Source organism: Manis javanica, chromosome 12, assembly GCF_040802235.1.
Source record: "Manis javanica isolate MJ-LG chromosome 12, MJ_LKY, whole genome shotgun sequence".
Taxonomy (NCBI): domain Eukaryota; kingdom Metazoa; phylum Chordata; class Mammalia; order Pholidota; family Manidae; genus Manis; species Manis javanica.
The window spans coordinates 16,406,640-16,434,039 of record NC_133167.1 but is presented as its reverse complement, the minus strand read 5'-3'; the positions used below and the strand labels follow the sequence as shown (position 1 = coordinate 16,434,039).

Sequence of the window (27,400 nt, the reverse complement as noted above, 5' to 3'; positions counted from 1 at the left end):
GAGCTGCCAGGCACTTTGGAGCACTCCTATTCCAGGCCCCTGTGACTAGAGATGGAGAAACCGAGGCCCAGGGAGGAAGGTAATGTGCCCAGGTCAAATGTTGGGTGGTGCCTGGTGGCAGAAGCCAGGCATCTGGGGCTGTACTGGGACCAAAGGGGAGGAGGTGGCTGCCTCCCGGGGTCTGTGGGCTCACTTCCCAAGGTTGGAGGGGCTTGTGAATGTGGAGGGGTCGCCTCCAGGGCTCTTAAGGGAAGGGGAGGTTAAAAGTAAGGTGGGGAGTGAATTTGTGGGAATGTAGGGCCCGGCACTAGCCCCTAGCAATGCGGGGAGCACCGGGAGAAGGGGCTGGGGAGCAGGTGGGCTCCTGTGGGGGCCCGCGCGTGGGGGCCGGGCCGGCCGGGGCGGGCTGAGTCACGGCCCGCCCGCTCCCATTGTGCGGCCCGGCGGCAGCGGCGGCGGCGGAGCTGCGGAGCCGAGCGCGAGGAGGTGGAGTCGCGGGCTGCGGGCTCCGGCGCCTGCGTCCGCCCGGCCGGCCCGGCTCGCCGAGGCCGCGGGCGCCCCCCCTCGCCGTCCGGCCTTGCGCGCCGACAGGCCCCAGAGCAAACGCGGGAGGGAGATGGGGCGCGGCAGCCCGCCCAGGCCCTGCACGCCCCGGAGCCCCGAGGTACACCGCAGGGCGGGGCGGGGCGCGGCGCGCCGGGGCCGGGGGCCTCGGGTGTCCCGGCGTGGCGGGGCGCGGACCTGCGCTCGGGCGGGCGGGGGATCGGGCTCCGGGCGCGGGGACGGGCCGGCCGCGCGAGAATCCTGACCCCGCCCTCCTCCGCCAGGGCGCCCCCCTAGGCCCGCGCAGCGCCCCCTTCTTCTCACTCTGGTCACCAGTCCCTCTGTGAGCTAGAGGCTCCCAAGCCGCCCCCCTGGCCATGGCCAACGGAGTGATCCCGCCGCCCGGGGGCGCCTCCCCGCTTCCCCAGGTGACTGGCGCGCGCGGGGGTGGGGAAGGGACCCCAAGGCGGAGAAGGGAACCTTCTGGCAGACCCTGGGAGCGGCAGTTCCAGGGCTGGGCTGGGCCGAGGGTATGGAGAAACGTGGGGTCTTCCGGTGGCTTCCGATCTGCTGCCCCTCTCCTCCCAAGTCCTGGGAGTGCAGGATGCTGAACCAAGCCTGGGCACAGGGAGAGGAGGCTGTTGGAGACGGAGGCTGCTGGCCTCCCCGCCGCCACCTAGGGCTTGGAGTTGGGGCGGGTGTGGGGCTTTCGTGGGTCCAGGGGCCTTAGGAGAGGCTGTCTGAGCCCACAGGTCCGGGTGCCCTTGGAGGAGCCCCCTCTGAGTCCGGACATGGAGGAGGAGGACGATGACTTGGGCAAGACCCTGGCTGTGAGCAGGTTTGGGGACCTCATCAGCAAGCCCCCAGCCCGGGACCCCGAGAAGCCCAGCCGCAGCTACAGCGAGCGGGACTTTGAGTGTGGGTAGCCTGGGGACCCCTAGTGTGGCCACCCTCACCACCATCACCTTCACTGCCACCATCACCGTGCTCACCACTGGCAGTGCCATCTTGTGCTGGACGCTGTGCTGGACGCTGTGCTGGGCCACCATGCCATGTTAAGTCATCCTGCCGCACTCACCCATTGCCTGCCCACCTGCCAGGGGAGCTGGGCCCCAGATGTAGGGGAGCTGCAGGGAGATGGGCCTGGGGCCTCCCTCAGTGACCTTCATCTTCGCCAAGGCTCTGCCTTACTTCTGGCCCTGCCCTCCTCTCTCTGCCCCCTCATTTCCCCTCCTTAGCTCTCGTCACTCTACCTCTGTCCCTGTCTCATGTCCTCCACCTCCCCACCCCCCTCTCGGGACCTCTCCTTCCATTACTGCCTTTCCCCCACTCTACCAGGCGTCACCAAGGACAGGACATGGACACAGGTGTTGGGGGGAGCCTGGCTCTGCAGCAAGGGCTAGGGTGCCCTTGTTTGAGGCCTTGTGCTAGAATAAGGTGTGTGCCCCCAGGGCGGTGGGGGCCCCCCTCTGCTGTGGGGACTCCAACCGGCTCTCCTGCACCCCCAGTTCACCGGCACACATCGCACCACACCCACCACCCGCTCTCGGCGCGTCTCCCTCCACCCCACAAGCTGCGGCGACTGCCCCCCACCTCTGCCCGGCAAACCAGGAGGAGTAGGAAGAAGGAGAAAACCTCTGCTCCCCCCTCAGAGGGGACCCCTCCCATCCAGGAAGAGGGGGCAGCTGGTGTGGAGGAGGAGGAAGATGAGGAAGAGGAGGAGGAGGGGGAGGAGGAAGAGGGGGAATCTGAGGCAGAACCTGTGGAGCCCCCTCCTTCAGCGTCCCCGCAGAAAGCCAAGGTGGGGGGCTGCCCCTGGAGGAGGGCTGGCTGCTGGGGGAGGGGTGTGGAGAGGTGGGGAGGACACAGCCAAAGGGCCTGGGCCAGGCTGGGTGGGGAATGGGGTCTGAGTCCAGGCAGGGACCCGGGACACGTCCTGCTTGCCCACAGTTCTCCGTTGGAAGCGATGAGGATGACAGTCCCGGCCTGTCCGGGAGGGCTGCCGTCACCAGGGCCCTGCCCTCGGTGGGCCCTCATGCCGAGAGGAGCCCCCAGCAGCCGGCCAGGTACAGGCGCCCAGCCCAGCCCAGAGCAGGTCCTTTGCTCCTTCCTGATCCTGCGGAGTGACCTCACCTGTGACCCCAGAGAAGAGAGGACGAGCGGAGAGGGGCAGAGAAAGGGGATGGGTGCTCCCCTTCTCTGTTCACGTGATTGACAGGGAAAGAACAGGGCCCACCCGGGGAGAGTCCAGGAGGGAGGGGCCCGCAGAGCAAAGAGGAGGGTGGGGATACTGAGGAAGGGGAGACCAGTGTGTGGGGGCAGGAGGGTGGGAGGTGCTCAGGGGGCTGCTCCAGGCCCCTCCCTAAGCTGCCGTGTTGCCTTCCCAGCTCCCCCAGTCCGCGGGCCCGGGCCTCCCGACTTGCTGGGGAGAAGAGCCGGCCCTGGAGCCCATCGGCCAGCTATGACCTGCGGGAGCGGCTATGCCCAGGCAGTGCCCTGGGCAGCCTGGGTGGCCCAGAGCAGCAGGCGCCCACCGACGAGGCGGAGGCCCAGATGCTGGGCTCCGCAGACCTGGATGACATGAAGAGTGAGTGCCAACCAGTGGCAGCCCCCGTGGCCACCCCCACGGCACCCAGCCTGTGAGGACCTTGGCGAAGGCTCTGCGCTTCCCCCAGGGCTGAGTCCCCTCCACTGTGTCCCTGCCTCCTGGAATGTGGCCAGTGACGGGGAGCTCACTATCTCACCAAGCCACCTCTCTGGCTGCTGGAGCTGAGCTTTTTCCCCTTCATGACACCACTGCCCTTCAGTCCTGACTCTGTCCTCTGAGTCACCCCTGAAAAGGCAGCCCCCTTCCCAGTGACACTTGGAGGCAGCATTATACCCCCTGCTCTTCTCAGGGCTCACTCCTTTTATCCCCTTCAGACCCACCCACCAAGTCTGAGCCACCCCTCCAGGCCCTGCCTCTCCCCCTGTCAGGGGTCCCCTGGCTCCTGCTGTATCACTCTTAGCCATGCCAGCTGTGATCTCGGCACATTCCTTCCATCTTATCAGTGCCCTGGTTTCTGTGCCACCTGTCATCACCCTTGGGGCTGTGTGCCCAGGCCAGGGGCATCACAGACCCCACCCTCCTTCCCCTTGAAACCGGGTGGGGGTGTGGGGGGAGGGCTTTGAGCTCAATACGTCATGGAAAGTTGCCAGGGCCTGAGGACAGGGACAGGAACAATCCGATGGCAGTAGCAGGGGAAGGCGGACTTGGGGGGCGTGTTTACAGACCCAGGGTTGGGGCTGGAAGCAGCAGGGAGCCGGCCTGGGGACTTGGGGAGCTGGGGTCAGGAGGCTCAGCCACCTCCAGCCGTGGTCGGAGGATCCCACTTCTTAGAAGAGCCAGGGCTCAGGGAGGGAACAGGGCCAAGGCCTCAGCTGTGGGGAATGATGAGCCCGCTGGACGAGGTCACAGAGCCCAACGGGGCACTGAGCCCTGGGCTACCGGATACTGAGGCCCAGGGCTCTCGGAGGGCTCCAGCCCCCAGCCCTCGAGACTTGCTGGCCTCAGAGGACTTAGAGATGTTTGTGCTGGACCTTGAGGACTGTGACCTGTTGAAGTCCAGCAGGGGCCAACTGACCCCCATGGCAGGGGGACTAGTTTGTGAGTAGCTGGGCTGCTGGCCTTTCCCCAGCTGCTGGGCTGGAGGGGCAGGCGGGGAGTGAGGGAGAGAAGCTCCACTTGGGTCTGCCTGGATGTGCAACTGTCGGGGGAGGCATGGGTGCCGAGAGGGCTCTGGGAAAGTATGGGGGCTCGGCGCCTGGAGACAGTGTGGGTCACAGCCCTCCAGAGTGAGAGGCAGTGGCCATGGTGGGGAGAGGGCCGAGCTGGGGCTATGGACCAAGTTGGGGGGTCTGCCTTCTTTTAACTGTGGCTTGGCCAGTGGTCCACTGTTGACTTTGGGCTAGTACAGCCCCTCTCTGGGACCCAGTTTTCTTATCTATGAAATGCCCACGCTGGACAACATGGTTCCATCGGCAATGGCTCCTGGGTGACAGTGGTGTCCATCACACAGACTGAGCAGAGTGGGGGTCCTGGAGGGTGTGGCTATGACCCCAAGGCTTCGAGCTGGACCCCTGGGACTTCCAAGGCCTCCTTCTCTGCAGGTCACCGGTTGGAGGACAACCCTGGCATGCGGCGACACCTGGTGAAGAAGCCATCTCGGGCTGGTGGCAGGGGCAGCCCTGGAGGCCTGGCCCCCATCCTGCGCAGGAAGAAAAAGAAGCAGCAGCTGGACCGGAGGCCTCACGAGGTACAGGACCCCGAGGGGTGGGCCTGCAGCTTCCTCTCCTGCCAAGAGCCTCTCGTTGTCTGCTCCCTGCCTCACCTGGTCACCATATCCCCAAGACAGCCAGTCCCGCCTGGTGGCCCCCAGGCACTCACCCTTGGCGCCTGCCCCAGGTGTTTGTGGAGCTGAACGAGCTGACACTGGACCGCAGCCAGGAGCCCCACTGGCGGGAGACAGCCCGCTGGATCAAGTTTGAGGAGGACGTGGAGGAAGAGACAGAACGCTGGGGGAAGCCCCACGTGGCCTCACTGTCCTTCCGCAGCCTTCTGGAGCTCAGGAGGACCATTGCCCACGGTAGGGGCCCTGCAGGCCTGGTCCTGGGGCAGCTGGCCCTCTTCATGGATCACAGAGTTGGCCTGCCCAGGCTGCCCAGCTCCCAGGGACTGCTCTGTGGAGTCCTGGGTCCAGGCAAGGTCTGGCTGCCTCTTTGGGAACGTGGAGTCCCGCTGCCTGGGTAGCCGAAAGCTCTGAGAGCCAGGGCTGACCCGACTTAGCACTATATGTGCTTGCCCTTCCCGCCCTCTCTGGGTGGGCTCGGGCCCTCTGGAGCTGTGGGTCTGCCTGGGTGCATTGTGTGCTTCTCTCACCCGGCACATTCGCCTGCTCTTGGGGAGCAAGGCAGCTTGGGGGTGGTCATTTGAATCTGATGAGACTGTGCCCCCTCTCCCGACTGTGCCCCTAGGAGCTGCCCTCCTGGACCTGGAGCAGACCACTTTGCCAGGCATTGCACATCTCGTGGTGGAGACCATGATTGTGTCTGACCAGATCCGACCAGAGGACAGGGCCAGCGTCCTACGCACCCTGCTGCTGAAACACAGGTGCCCGGGTGGGGGCACCAGAGGGGGCCGTCTGGTTCAGCTGCCCCTTCAGGAGTGGCTCTCCAGCCTTTGCTTGAATACCCCAAGTGCTGGCGGGGAGGTCATTCCTCATTCAGCTTTGGACAGTATCCACCATTAGAAAGTTCTTTCTTACACTGAGGAAGGAGGCACAGAGGGTCTGGCTCTTCATTTCTCACTTCCCCATGACCTCAGTGCACCAAGGGCCTCTCCTAACCTGCTCTGCCCCCTCTGTCCTCTCCCCAGCCATCCCAATGATGACAAGGACAGTGGATTCTTTCCTCGAAACCCATCAAGCTCCAGTGTGAACTCAGTCCTGGGGAATCATCACCCAACGCCCAGCCACGGCCCTGATGGTGCGGTTCCTACCATGGCCGATGACCTGGGGGAGCCAGCCCCACTCTGGCCTCACGACCCTGATGCCAAGGAGGTCAGTCGCCTTGCTCTGACCTTGGCTCAGGGAGTGAGAGGGACTCCAGTTTTAGTGGAGCCCAGAGCTGGCCTCACTGAGTGAGTCAGGAAGGGAGGGTGCCCGGCACCATACTCAGTACAAGGTAACTAGGTAAACACCCCTAAAGATGCAGGGTGTTTAAATGATGTGGCAGACCCACGGGAGCTGTTTGTTTGAGCAAGATAAGACTGAGGTGGTAGTGGGGGACTCAGGGGAAGAGTCCAGATCTTAGGCTGGTTCCCTCCTAAGGTGGGGCACGTCACCAACAGTGCCTCCCTTGGCTGGGGAGCCAGAGAGCAGGGCCTAGCTCGAGGGGTTGGAGGGCAGAGTCCAGGGCTACAGCAAGGGGTGGGAGGGCCTGCCATGGCCTCCGGTCTGGGTCCCAGCCCTATTCCAGTTCTGCGCCCTCAGAAGCCTCTCCACGTGCCTGGGGGAGACAGTCACCGGGGGAAAAGCCTGAAGCTGCTGGAGAAGATCCCAGAAGATGCTGAGGCTACTGTTGTGCTCGTGGGTAAGGAGGCCGGGGTGCTGGCGGCGGGGGCTGGAGGCTGTGTGTGCCTCCACTGCGGTCTGCCTGTCTTGAGCTCTGGCCTGCAGGCTGCCTCTCCCATCTCCAGCCAGGCCCCCACCTTGCCCCTCCTCTTCCTCACAATTTGTCTTACCCCCAGCCCTTTCTCCCCCAATCTGTCTACATCCCTTCCAGTTTTTTGCTATCTTGCACTGCTGCTAATCCATAGAGTTTTGTAAGAATCGGGAAAAAGTGTACTAGTTCCTTAGGGCCCTTTCCGTTTGTTGGTAGATTGTAATAAATATACAAGCATATAAATGGACAGGGGTCCTTCAGTTCAGTGTTCCATTATGCAGTGCACAACCTGCATGTGATGGTCCCAGATACCCGCCCAGGGCCTGTGTGGACCCCTCCCCTTTGCCAGGTGCTCTGTGCCTTGCTCTTCCCGCAGGCTGTGTGCCTTTCCTGGAGCAGCCAGCAGCAGCCTTTGTCCGGCTGAATGAGGCTGTGCTTTTGGAGTCTGTGCTTGAGGTTCCTGTGCCGGTTCGCTTCCTCTTTGTGATGCTGGGGCCCAGCCGCACCAGCACTGACTACCATGAGCTTGGACGCTCCATTGCCACCCTCATGTCTGACAAGGTGGGTCCTGCAGCCCCTGCACTGGGCGCTCTAGGCCTGTCACCCTGGACCCTGTTTGTTCCCTGGCCTTCCTCCTGCCCATAGTGCCCCTGTGCATGGGTGGTAGAGGCCCTGCTGGGTGGAGGCAGTGCCCTGGAGTGGTGGTGGACAGAGCAAGGGGAGCCCTGGGCTGGGGCTGTGGGAGAGGCAGGTGGTTTCAGGGGCGGGAAGGAGCCCGACTCCCAAGTTTCAGACATGACATGAGATTTGAATGGGAGGCTGGATATGTTGGGCTTTGCTGTGCCTTCTCTGGGGTTTGGCCAGGAAGGTCCTTTAGGCAGGTGCCAGGGCAGATGGAAATACCAACCTGTAGGGCATGGGCATGCTCCAGTCAGAACGGTTCTGGAGGCCCCTGCTATGCCAGGTGTTACCCCTTCAGTTGTGGAGTCATGGAAATGTCTGGAGGCTCCTAGAAGAACGGAGGGCATTCGGGGGCTTCAGGGCTGTGGCTGATTGCAGCCAGCAGGAACGCGAGTCAGGATTGTGACAGCTGGACTGGACCCATGTATGTGGCTGCCTTTGCTCTGTGACGGCCCCACACCTCCTCCTGAATCCCCATCCCTGGGCCTCCTGGGGCTGTCTCAGCCCCTGCCTCTCCTGTTCCCAGCTGTTTCACGAGGCTGCCTACCAGGCAGATGACCGGCAGGACCTCCTGAGTGCCATCAGCGAGTTCCTGGATGGCAGCATCGTGATCCCTCCTTCGGAGGTGGAGGGCCGCGACTTGCTGCGCTCCGTGGCTGCCTTCCAGCGTGAGCTGCTGAGGAAGCGGCGGGAGCGCGAGCAGACCAAAGTGGAGATGACCACCCAGGGAAGCTTCGTGGCCCCTGGGAAAGGTCAGCCCTCTGGGGCCCAGAGAACGCTCCCCTCCCACTCAGCTTCTAAGGCCACAACCCCAGCCCTGTCCTGACTCCCTGAGCCTCTGTGCTGTGTCCCAGGCTGGGAAGGATTGAGCCCAGGACCCTCAAGCAAGAGGGGGGTGGTCTGTGTTCCAGAGGCCCCTTGTTCCCCCAGAACTGTCTGTGGAGTTGGGGGGCTCCGAGGTGACCCCTGAAGATGACCCCCTGCTGCGGACTGGCTCAGTGTTTGGGGGGCTTGTGCGGGATGTGAAGCGCCGGTACCCACACTACCCCAGTGACCTGCGGGACGCTCTGCACTCCCAGTGCGTGGCAGCTGTGCTCTTCATCTATTTCGCTGCACTCAGCCCTGCCATCACCTTTGGGGGGCTGCTAGGTAGGAAGGGAGGAGAGGTGGGGGGCCCAGTGTCACCTGCAGGGTTTCTGGGTCAGGGTGTCCCTCCCATTGGTCCCCTTAGGGGGCTAATGGGTTCGGGGATAGTCTCCAGTGTGACCGTCTTAAGGAGCTGCTGGGGCAGAGGATCCCAGGGACCACTTTTGGGGGTCTGTAAAATAAGAGAGGGAAGGGGGTACAGGAGAGGGGTGGGGGATCCTGAATCACCTCAGGGGGCTGTTGGTGAGGGGCCTTATCTATATTTCTGGGGCACTGCTCCAATCTCGCTGGGTCCCCAGGTTAGGGTCAGGTAGATGAGGAAGAGGGACCAGCAGGAGGAGCCAGGCCAGGGCCATCCCATTGACCCTTGCCCGCCCCAGGGGAGAAGACCGAGGGTCTGATGGGCGTGTCCGAGCTGATCGTGTCCACGGCTGTGCTTGGTGTCCTCTTCTCTCTGCTGGGGGCCCAGCCACTGCTTGTGGTTGGCTTCTCGGGGCCACTGCTGGTCTTTGAAGAAGCCTTCTTCAAGGTGACAGCCCTGCCCCGCCCCTCCCCAGGGATCACCTGCCCCATCCTCTGTCCCTTGGCCCAGGTGATGGTCCTGCAGTCTCTCCCTTCTCCTGCTTGGAGTTCACCCCCTGCCCATGCCATGGGGCCCCAACATTCAGGACAGAGCACTGTGCGTAACCACACGCCCCCTCCTCTGGCCTCTAGTTCTGCCGAGCCCAGGACTTGGAGTACCTTACTGGCCGGGTGTGGGTCGGCCTCTGGCTGGTGGTCTTCGTCCTTGCCCTGGTGGCGGCTGAAGGCAGCTTCCTCGTCCGCTACATCTCACCTTTCACGCAGGAGATCTTTGCCTTCCTCATCTCGCTCATTTTCATCTACGAGACCTTCCACAAGCTCTACAAGGTGGAAGTCCAGAGAGGTCCTGGGAGTGTGTGTAGATGGGGGAGCTGAGCAGTACCCTGGGGAGGAGAGAGTGGAGGGGGCAGCGTGTGCCCTTGGGAACAGAGGGCACAAGGAGGGGAGCTCTGCTGGGTTCAGGCAAAGGCAGCCAGGGGCACGCCGGGCTAGGACACAGCTGAAGGGCAGGGAGTCAGACCCTGAGGGTGGGGGTCAGAGCTCCAGGATTCATCTATGCAGGTATGTGATAGATCAAGGCACTGTCACTGCTACAGGACCGGGTGTCCTCGGGTTACCTTTGTGTGTGTGTGAGATGTAGCTGGGTATTTTGTGTTACTGTTGTCCCATCAGGTATGATAGGGGCCAGCCCTTCCCCTCACAGGTGTGCTGTTGGTGATCAGGATCACCTGCCCAGGTGAGCATTAGGCCACCTTGTAACCCACACAGGTGTTCACGGAGCACCCACTGTTGCCGTTCTACCCCCCTAAGGAAGGGGCACTGGAGGCAGGGCTGGACCTGAATGGGAGTGCCCTGCCCCCTACCGACGGGCCACTCGGCCCCAGGAACCAACCCAACACGGCTCTGTTGTCCCTCATCCTCATGCTTGGGACCTTCCTCATTGCCTTCTTCTTGCGCAAGTTCAGGAACAGTCGCTTCCTGGGTGGCAAGGTGCGTGGCTGCAGGGGTGGGGCCTGTGGAGCCCCCACGGATGTCCCCCAGCTCCTGCTGTCTCTGCTTGGCTCTGCTCCAGAGAGGGGCTGCCCCCTTCTTCCAGTCCACCCATGGACCTGAACCAAGTCCCTACCCTGTTAGGAGCTTCAGAGAAGTTTAATCAGGAGAGGAATGGCCTCCTTGGCTGGGCTGGCACCCCTGGGGCTTAAGGGGACAGGTCAGGGGACTTCTGGCTCCAGCTTGGCTCCCAGAGAGGTTGGAGTAATACATCCCCATGTTAGTCTCTGGACCCTCACTCCCACCTGTTGCTTCCTTCTGCCCACTGGCTCCTCTTTCAAGGCTCGACGCATCATCGGGGATTTTGGCATTCCAATCTCCATTCTGGTGATGGTCCTGGTGGATTACTCCATTACAGACACCTACACACAGGTGAGGGAGCCCCTACCCCCTCCAGCTGCTGGTTTTCACCTCAGGGTCTCGAGAGGGAGGCCACCATGCATTCCCATTGTCCCAGTGGCAAGGTCAGAGCTGGAACCCTGCTCTCCAGTGTGAGAGTGACCTGCAGGGGCTGCACTGGGGTGGGTGGGATGGGGGTTCAGAAGTAGCTGTGTTGGTGCAGCTGAGGAAGCCAGCCGGGAGTCTGAGGCCACTTGTGACCCTTAGTCTGGATGCTTGGAGGGGCAGGCATAGGGCTGGGAGCAGAAAGACAGCTGTCCTTGGGGCTCAGAGGTATGTCATTTCCCTGCCCTTTACCAGACCCTTGGGCACTTAGGAGGGTGCAAAACGAATCTCCCCCAAACCTGTTCACTCCCCTATATCCCAGGGCCCTGCTAGGGGGATGCAGAGCTTGCTGGGAGCAGCTGCTGTGTGGGGCTCTTGGCTTGGGGAGGCTGTGTCCCTAAACCCTGGCTTCCTTCTTGCCGTGCAGAAGCTGACGGTGCCCACAGGGCTCTCAGTGACGTCCCCCCATAAGCGCACGTGGTTCATACCGCCCCTGGGCAGTGCCCGTCCTTTCCCACCCTGGATGATGGTGGCCGCTGCTGTCCCCGCCCTCCTGGTCCTCATCCTGATCTTCATGGAGACACAAATCACTGCGTGAGAGGGATGGGGGCCTCTGAGCCGAGGAGGTGGGGGAGGAGCGGGGAACAAGGTCAGCGCAGGGAGCACGTGGCCTGGGGCATGATTTCCCTTCGGTGCTTTGACATGCTACCCACCTGTTACCACCATCAGCAGGGTGGTGCTTCACAGTCCCCAGAACACTCGGACACTGTGTTCTGTCACCAGTGATGCTCCAATGTGTCTCATTTTGGTTAAACCACAATGTGGTGAGATCTGGCATCTGGCTTCTGTGGTGTTTTAAATATCCACAGAATGAGGGTTTGGCTCAAAATTGCTTAAATGTGAGAATTTCAGTTTGGGAACTTGAAAGAAGGAGCTGGCAGGGCCTGTGGAGAGCTCTGCACGTCCTTCCCCTGCTACACGGTCCCTGCCGCCGGCCTGCCTAGCCAGCCAACTGCTCGGTCCCACTTCTCTTTCTCGCCTCGCAGGCTCATCGTCAGCCAGAAGGCGCGGAGGCTGCTCAAAGGCTCCGGCTTCCACCTGGACCTGCTTCTGATCGGCTCCCTGGGAGGGCTCTGTGGGCTCTTCGGGTTGCCCTGGCTCACGGCCGCCACGGTGCGCTCGGTCACCCACGTGAATGCACTCACTGTCATGCGCACCGCCATCGCCCCTGGTGACAAGCCCCAGATCCAGGAGGTGCGGGAGCAGCGGGTCACAGGAGTGCTCATCGCCAGCCTCGTGGGTGAGAGAGTCTGCCTTGCAAGGCTCAGCCCTTGCTCCCCAAACTTGCTTTCTTGGACCCCATGGCCAGAAGTCCACACTTAGCCCAGGCTGGACTGGGTCCCTTTTGAACTTCCAAATGTCTAAGCCCTGCCTTGCCACCCCCCCACCCCCGGCCAAACCTGCTTCTTGACACTCCTGGAGCCCTTTCGCCTGAGCCCTTCCTGGTTCTCTATTGTGCTCCGTCTTCTCTTGTTCATAGTGATGAGGCCCAGCTGATCCCCTCCCCGCCAGACCCATCCATCCTCACGGGGGCTGTCTGAGGGGTCAGGTAGGTCTGTGTCACCTCCTCCAGGCCTGTCCATTGTCATGGGGGCTGTGCTGCGCCGGATCCCGTTGGCCGTGCTCTTTGGGATTTTCCTGTACATGGGGGTCACATCACTGTCCGGTATCCAGCTGTCCCAGCGTCTGTTGCTCATTCTCATGCCAGCAAAGCACCATCCTGAGCAGCCCTACGTGACCAAGGTAGTGCCAGGAAGCGTGGAGGTGGGGTGATGGGGAGAGGGTCTCCGGGATCCCTGGGCAGCAGATGAACAAATGGCCTTGAAAGACTGGGAGCCAGGTTGCCGAGTCCCCTAAGATGTAGGTGGGAGCAGCCTGGCGCTGTGTGGTGAGGCTTGATGCTCGTTCCCCAGGTGAAGACGTGGCGGATGCACCTGTTCACCTGTATCCAGCTGGGCTGCATCGCCCTGCTGTGGGTGGTCAAGTCCACGGCGGCCTCACTGGCCTTTCCCTTCCTGCTGCTGCTCACAGTGCCTCTGCGGCGTTGCCTTCTGCCCCGGCTCTTCCAGGACAGGGAGCTGCAGGCGGTAAGTGGTGTGCTTTGGACTGTGTCAGGGTGGACGGGCGGGACCTGTGTTCCAGGCTCTGTTGTGTTCTGTGCTAGTTGTATGACAGAAGGCAAGTTACCTCACCTTCTGAAGTCTGATTTTCATCTGTGTAATTGGGCCAGTCAGAGACTCCACCTGACAGCAGTGGTGTGAGGATTAAATGCTAATCCAGGTGAAGCTAGAGTACAGTGGTTTGGTGTGAAGTAAGCACAGGGCTGCTGCTGACAGCTGCGCAGGCTGCGTCCTACACAAAAGCACGCAGCCAAGGGACAGGTAGGGGTGGAGTGGCATTGTAAGCCATCCTGAGTCCTGTTTTTGTCAGATGGAGGAAGGCACATCTTTTTGAAAATCACCCACCCAAGCATGATATACAAAGGCACCACGGGAGCTGGGAGTGGCCCCGGGGAAGTACCTGGTGTGTGGGCGCTGCTCTCAGCCCTGTTATCATTAGGAGGTATCCCTGGCGCCGGGACCTCGTGGTTCTGGCCTGAGGGAAGTGTTTCAGTCTGGTTTCAGGGTCCCTGCAGACAGTGAGGCCTGAGAAGGTCTGGGAGCAGGAGGGCTGCTTCCCTGCCTCTCCCAACCTTCTGCTTCCTTCTGCAGCTGGACTCAGAAGACGCTGAGCCCAACTTCGATGAGGACGGCCAGGATGAGTACAACGAGCTGCACATGCCCGTGTGACCCTCCAACCTGGCGCCCCTCAGTGACCCGGCACCTTAACGATTGACCCCTGGGCCCCGGTCAGAGCCCAGCCCCAGGGCCAGTGGGCTCCTCACGACCCAGAGACATGCCTGGAGCCACTGCTAATGCCACGGCAGAGCGGTCCCCTGACCCTGTCTGGGCGCCGACCCCATGACACCCAGGCCCGTTCACTGCCCAGACCGGCGCCGGCTTTGAGCTCATTATAACCACACTCCTTGTCTTGTGTCTGCCTCCCTTTCTTGGTTCCATCTCTGGTTTCGCAGGTCATACTTAGCCGTCTGGAGTTGGAAGAATTTTACTTCCATTGTTATCAAAGCTGGAGACAGGCTTGAGGCAAGGACAGAATTCTTGGGGGAAAGGGAGAGAATCAAGACCCCAGAAGGTCAGAGCTGGGTGTTATCATCACCCCTCAAGTACAGCTGAGGCCCAGGAGGCCCGAGGTCAGCCCAAGGTCGCATGCTGTTAATCCGGCCCCTGATTAGAAGGGGGAGGGTGGGCGGAAGGAGAGGGGGGAGCTGCCCTGCTTTAGCAACTAGGGAATCAGAGCGTCCCCAATAGCTGTGTGCCCACTGAGGCAAATGGAAAACGTTTCTCTCTTTTTCTTGGTCGCTGGCATTCTGAGGAGCAGGGACGGTAGCCCCATTCCCTAGACGCCAGGGTGGAGCTGAATTTGGGGTCCCTGGACCATTTTAGATTCTCTTGGCTTAAAAAAGAGGTAGCTTTGGGATTCCTGAGGCCACTGCTTGTGCAACAGTCTGTTAACGCCAGAAATAACCTGGGAGGCCTTGAGGAGGGAGCAAACTGGGAGCCTGTTGCGTCACAGTTGCTCGGCAACCAGCGGCGAGGTGGAGCCGGACCCCTCTGTGTTGCCCTCTGGTGGCCGCTGGCTCGGACTGCAGTCTCCGTCCCAACCCAGCAGGAGCAGCACTGCCACCTGGTGGTTCCGCTGTGGTCAAAGATCCCATTCAAGCACATTCAATTATTGGGAGACAGGTGGGGCCTGAGGCTCTGTGGAGTTCACAGTTCTGAGCATCCACGGCCAGGATTCCTCCGTGACCCACATTAGCCGTTTCCTCTGCGGCTGGCCCCACTTCTAATCCTTTTCCTAGTTCCCTCCCAGGTGTTCAGGCCAGTAGCAGGAGCCCAGAAGCTGGTCAGGAGAGAAGGGACAGACCTCTGTGAGACTCTTGGCTGTGCTCATAGGGAAGAGATGCACCTTCCAGCTGCCCTGGAGTGTCGGTCAGGTTTAAGCATTTCATTCCAGCCCGCCCCTTTGGTCTCTGGTGCAAGGATGCCTCTAAGTGTATCTGGCCGCTGACTGACATCCCTGTGTCATCTCTGTGAAGACCAAGTCCCTTTTCCCTTCGGTAGGCCAAGTCCAGGTGGAATTTCAGAGGAACTTTGCCAGGGGGCAAAGTGAAGGTAAAGCACAACACCTGGAACATAGAAGTGTGCAGGGCAAAGCAGATTCTGAACTGAAATGGCAGGGGTGCCTCACGCAGGTGGCCGTAGCCGAGGCTTTCCTGTAGGACTCCCTTCCTTCCCTGAGCCCTAGAGCAGGTTACCTGGTACCCGCCCTGTCTCTCAGTGGAGGTGGGCTTCCCTGTTGGGTCTGGGAGATGCTGAGACCCCACAGGAAGGGACTTGCTGCCAAGGCCCTGAGAGGGAGTAGTGCCCGGTGAGCCCAGCAGGCTCGGCTCTTCCCCGGACACCATCTGTGTCAGGCATCTCTGTTTGGAAATAGCTGAGAACTCTGGGCGCTCCTCAACTGAGAATGAGGAACCATAGGTGGGGGCTTTTGAAACAGGGAATGCGCCCTGGTCCCGGCTGGTAGGTCAGAGCAGCTGCCAATAAAACTAGATGCCGAGGCCTCAGAATAACGGGTGAAAAAATTTCAGTGAAGAGTAGAACCAGATATAACCTCTGGCTAGTGAACATGTCACATGATGTGGAAGGACATGAATAAGGCCTAAGAGCCTGGAGCCTTGAAGAGCACCACCATTCCCACCAGCCTTTCTCCTTCTGCCCCCAAGGGAAGGCAGCTGCAGGTGAGTACCAGAATCCAGAGTTGGCCCACACATGCTCAGCTGGGCCTGGTTAGGACTGTAGCAACCCCAGAGTGCCAGGGATTGGTACCTTGAAGGATGGCAGAGGAATGAGTGACAGTGAGGGCCAGGTTAGGCATGGAGGAAAGATGAGGGATGATGGGACAGTGGCAAACCTATAGGTAACCAGCCTGGCCTGGGGCCTGGACAATCAGGGACTATTTGGGGGTATTTGGAGTTTGTCCTGATACCTTTGTAGCCTCTCTGTTTCTTCTGACTTTCTCTAAACCTTTCCAAGCTTATACTGCTGGGGCACTGGGCAGCTTGACTGAGGCTGCCTTCTTCCAGGTGTAGAGGGGAACTGACAGAGGGGAGCCCCATCTGGCCCTGGTGGCACCGCTCTGGGGCACTAAGCGGGGTTTGGAGGCCATTGTATTTTGAGTGACAGGCCTCACTGCCGAATGCTTTAGACTAGAAGCAGCTTGCTGAGTGGGCACAACAAGAAGATGGCCACATTAGCATCACCATCTTATTTCCCCTTGTGGCTTTCTGAGTGGGATTGTGGTCACATCCTGGGCAGCTACCCAAAGCTTTTATTATCCTTAGACAAGTCCAAGCCCACTTAGGCTTGGAGAAGCGCTAACTCATTCGTCTACTTTGAGCCAATGGTGGCTGGCATTTCCTTGCTCTCTGCTGAAGATTCAGCTCACTCAAGACACGTGATGCCCTTGTGAAAGCTTCTGGCCACCAGAGCTCAGAGACCATCTGGTTGGATTGCCCTGGGCCCCTCCTTTAGGGTACAGAACCTGGCCATAACCTGCAGGTTTGGCAGCCTGTGTGACATCGCTTCTTGTATCATATCAGGTGACTCAAATAATGATCATGCCTGTTGACACTTAGAGCTCTCCCAGGGAATTCTGAGCAGCTACGGAAAGACAAACAGCTCAAGGGTACTTGTGCCAGACGCTGCCTATGCAGCTGGTGACTATGTCATTGCTGGAACAATAAAGCAGGTTTCTAGGCAAGCACAGGATTGTGGATTGAATGCAGTGTGGCAAATGGGAAACCTAAAGTGAGGAGTTTGGTTTCCAGATAAATTATATAATTGTCTGAGGGTGAACTTGATGGGTTGTGTGACTCACCACTTGTGCAAAAAGCAAACTCTGATATTGGTAGGGTTTATGTTCTGGAGGAAAGATTTAATATTTGAGACCTCAACTGGGATTATTTTTAATGTTGTTGGAAATGTTTCTTTTTACTGAACAATGCTTTATCAACTGCTGACTAGGCAGGTGGCTGTGGGCACGGTCTCTGGGTGGTGGGTGAGTCCCGCTTGGATTGGGGGATGGGGGTGCTGGGAGGAGCAGGGAGCTCCTAGGACAGGTCTGCCAGACCTGTGGGAGGTGAGGTGCAGAGGAGGTGGGGCACAGGTGGAGGTGGAGCAGGGGCTGGAAGCTGCCAGAATGATTGGGTGGGAGCAGGAGGCACTGAGGAGCATTTGGGACAAGGCTGTCATTTGAGGCTCCCTTAGCATGCCTGCCTGCCATGGCACCTTTGACTGCACCCCGACGACTGGCACTTTTCTTCTGAGGCCATAGATGGGCAGAGACGCGGCCTGAGCCTTTTTTGTATCCCTAACCACAAAACACAGTGCCTGGCCACAGGGTTGCCTGGAAGGGATAGGGGTGAGCAGGTGGCAGAGAAGGGAGGGCCAAGAGGTGAAGGCCATTGCTCCCTTTAGGATCCTGTCAAAGCCAAGGGCGACACTAGTAGAAATTTTAGAGACTTCTGAAAATGGTTTGGTTTTCATATTTGTTAGTTCAATTACAGTTGTCAGCTTCCCATTGTTCGTCATCATGCCCTCAGAACTCAAAGTGGCATCGTGGGTTTCTTCCTGAACCAGCTGGAGGGAGAGATGTTGGTGATCCTACATTCTAGGCTGATGAGTGGACAGTGGCAGGTGGGAAAGAGAAAGTGCCGTCTGAGGCCTCAGGAGCCATGGGAGATAAGGGGGGAGCCTGAGAGGTGGCCCCAGGCTGTTCCCTCTTAGCTGCCCTGTTCCTGCTTCCTCACAGTGCTAACGATGGAGGGCCCAGAGCGTCTTCTCCATGCGGGTGTTTGCAGGGCCCGTCATGTACAGGGCTTTCCTGCAAGAGCTCTCCCCAAGCCTTGGGCCCCCAGAGACCACCCTTATGCCCCATTTTCTCCCCAACAGCCTCTGCTCTCTGGGGCCCAGGCCTACTCCCCATTCCCACTATAGCTGAAAGTCATTTCTTATTATTGCTTCCCCTTAGTAGGGAAATACAAATACATGGTATGCATGTCTATTTTAGGAAGGGCAGGCACCATGCCTGTTTCTATTCTGTGTACCAAGCAACCAGCAGGGCTGTACGAGGCACACTTGATTGTTTGGGCTGCTTGGTTGAGGCTGTGATCCATGAGCACCTTCCTGGCTCTGCTGACTTTGCTGTTGTTGAGACCGTTGTGAGGGGCCAGAGCATGGGGCTGGGAGTTGGGTTTGAGCCTTGGCTCAGGCACTAGCTGGTGACCTTGGTTATGTCCCCTCAGCCTTCTGAGAGACGAGGGCTTTGGTTGCAGTGCTTCTTATGTGGACCTTGTCCTTCCAAGAGACCTTGACCATTGCAGTACCTCTTGTGGGACAGTGGGAAGCAGGGGGCTGTAGTGCCACGGTAACCTTCACGCCACCTCTGGGCAAAGTTACTCGGCTTAAGGACTTTTCCCTTAGCCTCTCCAAGTAAAAGGGAGCAGCATAGGTTTGGGGGAGCCTACTTTTCCATTCCCCAGGGGAATTATGAACTCAGGGACCATAGGAGGTCAGATAGGGTGAGTTGGGTGGGGCCGACCTTGGAGAATGATTTTGGGGGTCATGACTAAATAATCAGACAGAGTTCTGTGAGATAACCAGAATTCAAGTAGATAAAAGTTTAGTATCCATAAGAATTGTACAGACCCAAGGATAAGAGCAATATGAAAAGAAAACAGGATTATTTAGACTTAGATGGAAAACATGTAGTTACATGCCTTCAAGTTCAAATAAATGCAGAATCAGGCATGGACCCTGGATGGAGGTTATGGGCTGGACTCTGGTTTGAAACTAGGAAATTAATCACTTGTTTCTAAGGCAGTGGTCTCCTCAGCCACCTCCATCTTTAAGTTAGAAAGTTAAAGACTGGAAATAGGGCTTGACTGGTCCATAGAGTCACAGTGAGGGTTTAGTCAGCATCCCACCCAAAGTCTCTCATAGATTAGCAACCTCAGAGAGAAGGAAATTATCTCCCTTATGGGTAGACATTTTAGGAACCCACAAAAAATTAAAAATTCAGCACACAAATGTTCAAGGGAATCAAAACTGTAGGCTTTATTATTTTCAAATTCAAAGAGTTTGTTCATATATTATCATTTTGGTCTAGTCAGGCTGCTATAACAAAATACCAAAGACTGGGTGGCTTATAAACAGTGGAAATTTATTTCTCACAGTTCTAGAAGTCCACAATCAAGATGCTGACAGATTGGTGTCTCGTATCTAGGTCATAGATGCTATCTTCTTTCTGTGTCCTCACATGGCTAAAGGGACTACAGAGCTCTATTTTATAAGGGCACTAATCTCCTTGATGGGGGCTCCACCCTCATGACCTTGTCCCCTCCCAGGGGCTCCACCTTCTAAATACCATCACATTGGGGGTTAGGATTTCAACATAGGAATTTGGTGAGGGGGCACACAAACATTCATTCCATAACAGTGATCCTTTATGTTAGTGCAGTTTGAAAGAGGATTTGGCTATTAGCAGACCACTAAAGACCACTAACATTCCACTTTTATATTTGTACTTGCATATTGATTAAGATTTGTAATTTTAAGTGGAAATCTCTCTAAGCTTACAGATAGATTGGAAATTTAAGAGAATTTAAGCTTGACTGATTTTTATATGCTTAATTTATTAAATCTATGAGAGTCACTTTAGTACTTGGGAAGGTTTGTCAGTTAGATGAAGTACTTAAAAAGGAATTGAATATATTAAATTTATAAATGCTGTTTAAAATGTTAAAGAGGTATAATTAACTAAGTGTATAAATGGGACTTAACATTAATCAAAAGCCCTCTCAACGTGGTTGTTAATATTTGCTAGACTTATAAATAGGATAATGAGATTCCTAAGCTGATTTTAAAAGCTTAAGGAAGAGCCATAAATTTCTCAACATATACATTTAATAAGTCAAATACTCACTTGAACACCCAAGCAAAGCTATGAGCCGTCTTTTCTGTGCACATAAGCCACCCCCAAGGTTAGAAGATGAAAACTATCCTCTAACCAGTGGGTGCATGTTCAGTGGTGCAGGGGAGAGGAGCATGAGTGGGCAATGAGAAGGGAAAATAAGATTTTAGTGTCACTGGATTGCTTCGTTCTTAAGGTCAGGTTAGTTAGTGTACTCTGCCGATGCCAGATCACTGGGAGGGACTATAAATACATGCACAGTCAGTGCACGGGGGAGCAGAATATCTGGCAACTAAGAAAGCAACGTGAGTTGTGATGGCTTTGGGCTCCTAGCAGCCCTCCTCAGCAAGCCCTTCTGGGTGGGGGTCCACGGTTCTGTTAGCTGTAAGTTATTCCTCAAATCATTTTCCTGAGCAAGAATAAGGATATTCATGGTAGAAGCTGAGGTTTTTTGTTTTCCAGAGGGATTCGCAGCTGAGAGCCAGCAAAATGTGCATCAGAATGTTTATTTGCCCTGGACAGAAGCCAGCTCTAGCCAATTTAAGCAGAAACAGAGCAGCTGAAAAGCTACTCACAGAACCTCTGGGAAGGTAGGAGAATCCAACTCAGAACTGATAATGGCTAGAGCAGGGTCAAATATGTGGTGTACAAAAAGTTTGGAGGCAATGCTGCTGCCCCTGAATGTGGGATGCCACAGTTTGAGCCCTGGGGGGTGGAGGGATTCTCCACTATCCTGCTTCTCTGCCTGGTGGATGCCTGATTGGCCGAAGTCACCTCATGCCCAAGCTGCAGGGAAGGCTGGGAAAGAGAATATGTGTTATCTTTAGCTTCTGTGGTAGGAGGAGGGCTCTGACTCCCTCTGAGACTTCTAGCTGTGGTGTGTTGGAGCCGGCTTACAAGAGCCCATTGTTAAAATTTCAGGGATTTTTGAGCTGGTTATGGAATACAGCCATTATTAAAAAGTAAATTACAGTAGGTGTACTTTTCCCTATTCTTCCTGCTAAGTACAACTAAAGCCCCTACACATTATATATAAAAGAAACACAAGAAGACTGAAAAGAGAAGGCAGACCAGCTAGGGACCCTGGGACGTGAGGAACAACACATTGATGGGATTTCTTTCTAACTCGTATTACCAAGTATGGAGGTGAAGAAGCTGGCAACCCAGAAATGCCAACAGATACAGACAAAAAGTTCCAACGAAAATCTGTTCTCTCTAGTCAAAGGACCAGGAAAAGAGCAACATAGCAAAACGGAAAACTTTCAGACAGTAACTGCCAAATACCCCAGACAACTGTGGTCCCCTCCTTGCCCACACCAAGAAAAGCTAAGGGGGAAGCCTGCATTTCCAACCTTGAGAGACTGTGCAAGGTACCTCAGCACTCTGATGGTGTCATAGAAAGTCAAGCAGTGGGCCTGGACTTCCACCTCCACCCGGCAGTAATGAGGCCCCTTCCCCTTCCTAGCTAGGCGATCTCAGAGGAGGCCCAGGGGAGAGTCAGAACTTTCACCATTGCCCAGTAGGAGACAGAGGCATGTCATGATAACAGAGTCAATCCACTACAAAGACTTAACAATCATAAACGTGTGTGCCCCAAGCAACAGAGATGAAATAAATGTGTGAAAGCAAAAACCGATTGACCTGAAAGGAATTGAACTATAGTTGGAGACCTCAACTCTCCTCTTTCAGCAATTGATAGAAAATCAGCAAGGAGATAGAATAATTCAACAACACCATCTACCAACAGGATCAGTTGCCACTTAAAGAATGACATCATGATACACATTCTTTTCAAGTGCTTATGGAATATATACTAAGACAGAGCATAACCTTAGCCATAAAACAAACTGCAACATATTTAAAAGAATTGAAATCATACAAAATTTGTTCTCTGACCACAGTGGAATCAAGCTAGAAAATCAGTAACAGAGAATAATAGGAGAATTGCCAAATACTTGGAAACAAAACAAGGGACTTATAAATAATCCATGAGGCCAAAAGGAAATCTCAAGGGAAATAAATATTATTGAACTGGATGAAATATAAATGCAATATGTCAAAATTTGTGAAAACACAGTTAAAGCAGTGCTAAGAGGGTAATTTATAGCACTGAAAGCATACAATAGAAAAGAGGAAGAATCTCAGATAATCTAAGCTCCTACTTCAAGAATCTAGAATTAGGATGAGCAAACTAAATCCAAAGCAAGCGAAGGAAGGAAATAATAAAGATAAGATTTGAAATCAATAAAATGAAAACAAAAACAATAGAGAAAAATAAGTGAAACTAAGAGATAGTTCTTTGAAAAAGTCAATAAAATTGACAAACCTCTAGCAAGGCTGACAAAAAAAAGATGGCACAAATTACTGCTATCAGGAATGTAACAGGGGATATCATTACTGACCCTACAGACATCAAAAGGCTAATAAGGGAAAACTATGAACAAATCTGTATAAACTTGACAACTAGATGAAATGAACCATTTCTTAAAAAACACAAACTACCATAACTCTTTCAATGTAAAAAAGGTAATTTTAATAGACCTCTAGCCAGTTAAGGAAACTGAATTCTTAATTTAAAAATTTCCCAAAAGGAATCTCTAGATCGAGATAGTTTCACTGGAAAATTCTATTAAACATTTAAAGGAGAATAACACCAATTCTATGGAATCTCTTTCAGAAAACAGAAGAGTAGGGAACTCTTCCTAATTCATTTTATGATACTATTAGTATTAGTAGGTATTGATAGATCAGTATTATCCTGATACCAAGACCAGCCAAAATAATACACACATAAAAAGAAGAACAGTATCCTTCAGGAATGTTGATGCAAGAAATCTTTTAAAAAAAATAGCAAATATAATTCAGCAATATGTAAAAAGAATTAAATATCATGACCAAGTCAGGTTTATTCCAGATATGCAAAGCTGGTTCAATATTCCAAAATCAATTTAATCCACCCTATTAACACATGATCATATCAATTAATACAGAAAAAGCATTTGAAAAAATTCAACATCCATTCATGATAAAAATTCTTAGAAAAAATAGAAATAGAAGGGAATTTCCTTAATGTAATAAAGGAAATCTATACAAAATCTACAGCTAACACTATACTTAATGGTAAGAGATTGAACACATCCTCCTAAGACCAGGAATAAGATAAGGATGCCCTCTCTTACCTCTGTTACTCAACACAGTGCTAGAAATTCTAGCAATAGGCAAGAAAAAGAAATAGGAGTCATACAGATCGGAAAGGAAGAAATAAAATAGTCTCCATTTGCAATTAACATGATTGTCTACATAGAAAATGCTAAGGAATCTGCAGAAACAAAGCAAAACAAACCTCTAAGAATGAATGAGTTTGATAAGGTCACAGAATACGAGATACACATATAGAAATCAATTGCACTTCTTAATACTAGCAAAAAAAATTTACATCCATTCAAGAAAGTGAAATATTTAGGTATAAATCTGACAGAACTGTATAGGACTTATATGTAGAAAACTACACAAAATTGATGAAAGAAATCACAGAAGACCCAACTAAATGGAGAGACTGTTCATGGATTGGAAGACTCAACATCATAAAGGTGTCAATTGATTATAATTTTAATACAATTTTTATTGAACCTAGGCAAGATTTTTTTGTAGATATACAAGATTATTCTAACATATATATGGAAAGGTGTAGAAACTAATAGTTAAAACAATCTTGAAAAAGAAGAATAAAGCGAGATGCAGAAGACTACCTGATTTCAAGACTTACTACATTGCTACATAATCAAAATGGGGTGTTATTGGTTGGGGGATAGACACAATTTAATGAAACAGAATGGAAACCTCAGGGATAGACCTACACAAATATGCCCAAATAATTTTTAACAAAAATGCAAAAGCAATTAAATGGAGGAAAGATAGCTTTTTCAACAAATGGTGATGGAGCAATTAGACATCCACAGGGAAAAAAATTAACTCTGACCTAAGTCTCACACCTTCTGTAAAAATTAACTCAAAATAGATCACACAGACTCAAGTGTAAAACCTGTACCTATAAAAATTTTAGAATAAAAAGGAGAAATTCTTTGTGATATAAGGCTAAGCAGAGTTCTTATACTTGACAACAAAAAGATAATCCTTAATAGGAAAAATTGATAAACTGGACTTCTTCAAAAGTTTTAAATTTTGTTCTGTGGAAGACCCCAAGATAAGTTACAGAATCGGAGAAGATATTTGTAAGCCACATATCTGACAAAGGATTAGTATCTAGAAATATATGAAGTATTCCTAAAACTCAACAACAAAAAGCAAACAATATAATTTGAAAAATAGGCGAAATGTGTGAGGAAACATTTCACTGAAAAGGATATACAGTAGCAAATAAACACATAAAAAATTGTTCAACCGCATTAGTCATTAGGGAAATGCAAATTAAAACTGCAACAAGGTATCACTATACACCTATCAGAATGGCTAAAATAAAAAATAGTGACAACACTAAAAGGCTGATTATGTGGAAAATCTGGATCACTCATATATTGCTGGTGAGAAGGCAAAACAGGACAGCCTCTCTGGAAAACATTTTAGTAGTTTCTTAAAACCTAAACATGCAAATAGTAACTATACTAGTTGGGATGAGTATTTAATAATGTAGATAACTGTTGAATCACTATGTTGTATACTTGAAACCAATATAATATTGTATATCAACTATACTTTAATAAAATAAGTGCATATATAAAAAACCCTAAACATGCAACTTGCACTGCTGGGCATTTATCCCAGAGAAATGAACATTCAACGTTTACAAAAACGTGGACACAAATGTTTATAGTATATAAAAAATAATATTTATTCACAACAGCCCCAAACTGGAAACAATACAGATGTCTTTCCATGGGTGAGTGGGTAAATAAACTGGAATACTAGTCAGAAATGAAAAGGAATGAACTTTTGATATATGCAACAACCTGTGTGTATTTTCAGAGAATAAAGTAGGGTGAAAAAATCAACCCCAAAAGGTGAAGCAGTGTATGATTCTACTTATGTAGCCTTCTTGTAATGACAAAATTATAGAAATAGAGAACAGGTTGGTGGTTTCCAGGAGTTAGGAAGGGGATGTGGCTAAGAGGGAAGTGGACAGCTATGCAGGGGAAGCATGAGGTGTGATTACTGCAGTAGCAGTCCTCTGTGTCTTAGCTCTGTCAGTGTCAACATCCTAGTTGTGAGGCTGATTTCAGAATTAAAAGTTTAATCAGAAAAGTCAATTACATAAACTCAAATACATTTAAAACGAAGCATTAAATATTCTATGTGTACTGTGCCTCTCTTCCCAGTTCTGTGTTTAGTGTCATCACCCTGGTAGCTTGAAATCAGCCGTCGGGAGAGTATAGACACAGAAACGAGCACACACTGCACCCTAGGCCTGCCCTTCCTTCACAGCAGGCTGTTAAACTTTTACCAGGACACCACTACTCATAAGGTAAGGAATTTCCTAAACACAGAAGTGGGTTTAGATCCTGGGTGACCGCCCTACCCCTCAATAACAAATGTCTGTCTGAAAATGGATAATGATTCAGAACAGTTTTGAGAGGAAGAAGAATCTGGGCTTTTCTTAAGGTTATTTCCTCTTTACTTCATTGCTACCTTCATTTTATACAACGCAATTGTGGATTATGGGTACTTGGGGAAATGGAATCCTGGTTGTTGATAATCTTGTTTTTTGAATATTCAGTAGAAAAATGGCAGGATGGTGGAACTGCAAAAAAAAAATGGAGCCTTATGAGTGCTTAGATATCTTTGTATTTTTCCAATATCCTCTCTACTCTCTTTCTTCAACAAATTCTGACCCTTTGTTAGGCATCCTGGTCTAGGAGGATCCATGTAGCTATTGGTTTTGCTCTCTAGCAAACTTCTCCTTCCCACGCTTCCCCATCTGGCCACAGGTGAGGGGGGAGTGGGCCCTGATCTTGTGCACAGGGGTCTGATCAACCATCCTATCCCAAATTGCATCTATGGGGACTGGTCTGAAGGATGGGCATGCACAGACCAGGGGATACCTGGACACTGGTTATAAGCCGTTCTTGTCACCCCCTGGGGTTGCTCTATTGGCATGGGCAGCATCTGTGCTCCCTGCCACACAGAGAGGGCCTCTCTGCAGTCAGAGTGTGACCAGCATAGAGTGAGGCAGAGATGAGAGGCAGACAGAGTCGTCTTTGGGTTGAGTTCCTGGGAGCCCCTGAGGCTCTCTCTGCTCTTCCTAAATTCCATTTTTGTCTGAAGCAAGTTCAAGTTGAGTTTTTTGGCACATGAGGCCAAAAAAATTCCAGATAAACAGACATTCCTTATAGAGCCTACCCCAATCTTTATGGCTTCTCTTCCCTCCTCTGGTTTCCCCTCTATTTGAAATTTATATACTTGGCCTAAAACTGCCAATCACAACCTAAAATCGTGGGAAACCCTTTCCATCTAGAGATAATTTCCAGAGGTCCCCTGAGTAGATGCTTCTGCCCCCCGAGTGTTCTTGGATGCTGCGGCCATCCGTGGGTTGAGTCAGACAGGGTAACAGCATGGTTCTGCTGTTTTATAGCCTGAAAGAAACATTTAGGCAGGAGTACACATTTTTTTCAATATAGAGGAAACCTCCAAAAATCAAGCCAAATGTTCTTGAGAAACATTTTGTGGTGTTAAACTGATTGGGTGCTAAGACACCTCTGTCTTTGGCTCCCATATTCCCTGATTTATTTTGGCACCAGAAGGTTTGTAGTGCCACCATCCAGCCACATGCTAATTGTTTTGTCTATGCAAGGGTGTAAACTGCATATGGTTTATTTCAATTAGCTTAATTGTCTTTGGTATTTAATAGTAATTGTCTTAATTAGCTTCCAAAACACAACAATGCCAACAACAGTAATGACTACCTCTTATCCATATGGTTACAGAAGATGGATGACTCCATTTCCTATCCTCAGGCTGTGTGAGTCCCAGGAGGACGACCTGGCAGATGCGGAGGAGAGGGTGGAAGTCCTCCAGAGAGCTGACCTGGCCTTGAATGCAAGATCTGAATATGAAGAGTAAATGAGGAGGTGATGGACAGGGGAATAAAACAGGAGAATGAAGGATTTATGTAGGACTAGAGTCATCTGTTTTCGTAATGTACATACCATGGAGTGATGCTGGGTGAATAATAATAACAAATAATTTCCCCATGCCGGCAGGCTATATTGGCTCTGATCTGAAGAGGCAATGTTTGAAGATCAAATTGTGAGACACTGAAAGTGAGAAATGCCCCATAGTGCAATCTGTCTTAGGAAAGCTGGTACCAGTCAACACCCTGGGTGACATTTCTTTGGCAAATCTGCCTTCGAACAAGTTCATAGCTAGTGCCTGGCATATATTAGGAGCTTAATATATGTTTCAATCAGCACCTGTCAGGGAGTCCTTTGGGCTCAATCTTCAAAATATATTTAGAACCTGACACTTAGCACCTCCTTAACTTCCATTGTCCTGCTCTGATCCACCATCAGCTTTGACCTGCCTGCCTCCCCCAGCCTCCCCACTTGTCTCCCTGTGTCTACCCTCAGCCCCTACAGTTTATTCTCAACAC

The 27,400-nt window shown here is 52.9% G+C and overlaps 1 protein-coding gene and 1 long non-coding RNA gene across 5 annotated transcripts; both read left to right on the top strand.

The window, feature by feature from the left end:
- The first annotated feature begins 447 nt into the window (after positions 1-447).
- Positions 448-13,740, top strand: SLC4A3 (solute carrier family 4 member 3). Of its 4 annotated transcripts, none has more exons than XM_037016518.2 (23): positions 457-664; positions 828-971; positions 1,296-1,461; positions 2,052-2,344; positions 2,494-2,609; positions 2,931-3,130; positions 4,693-4,838; positions 4,988-5,168; positions 5,557-5,692; positions 5,957-6,066; positions 6,559-6,672; positions 7,121-7,305; positions 7,952-8,177; positions 8,356-8,574; positions 8,952-9,100; positions 9,286-9,480; positions 9,922-10,143; positions 10,486-10,575; positions 11,075-11,241; positions 11,694-11,947; positions 12,281-12,450; positions 12,621-12,794; positions 13,419-13,740. In XM_037016518.2, the coding sequence occupies exons 2-23, from the start codon at positions 921-923 to the stop codon at positions 13,494-13,496; spliced, it is 3,642 nt and encodes a 1,213-aa protein (XP_036872413.2). In that variant the 5' UTR covers positions 457-664; positions 828-920; the 3' UTR covers positions 13,497-13,740. The 4 variants fall into 4 exon arrangements, with proteins under 4 accessions (XP_036872414.2, XP_036872413.2, XP_036872412.2 ...); XM_037016517.2 differs by having other exon boundaries at positions 5,957-6,140; positions 6,573-6,672; XM_037016519.2 differs by lacking the exons at positions 12,621-12,794; positions 13,419-13,740 and having other exon boundaries at positions 448-664; positions 5,957-6,140; positions 6,573-6,672; positions 12,188-12,324.
- A 5,913-nt stretch (positions 13,741-19,653) lies between these two features.
- LOC118971969 (uncharacterized) lies at positions 19,654-26,905 on the top strand. The gene is made up of 3 exons (XR_005060720.2): positions 19,654-20,387; positions 25,131-25,276; positions 26,736-26,905. It is a non-coding gene; the product is annotated as an uncharacterized lncRNA (long non-coding RNA).
- The last annotated feature ends 495 nt before the right edge of the window (positions 26,906-27,400 follow it).

Bases quoted from the DNA above. Each gene is read 5' to 3' on its own strand.
- SLC4A3 (XM_037016517.2), top strand. From the start codon at position 921: ATGGCCAACGGAGTGATCCCGCCGCCCGGGGGCGCCTCCCCGCTTCCC. The intron at 8,178-8,355 runs GTCAGCCCTCTG...TTGTTCCCCCAG, and splicing joins CTTCGTGGCCCCTGGGAAAG to AACTGTCTGTGGAGTTGGGG. The intron at 11,948-12,280 runs GTGAGAGAGTCT...CACCTCCTCCAG, and splicing joins GCTCATCGCCAGCCTCGTGG to GCCTGTCCATTGTCATGGGG.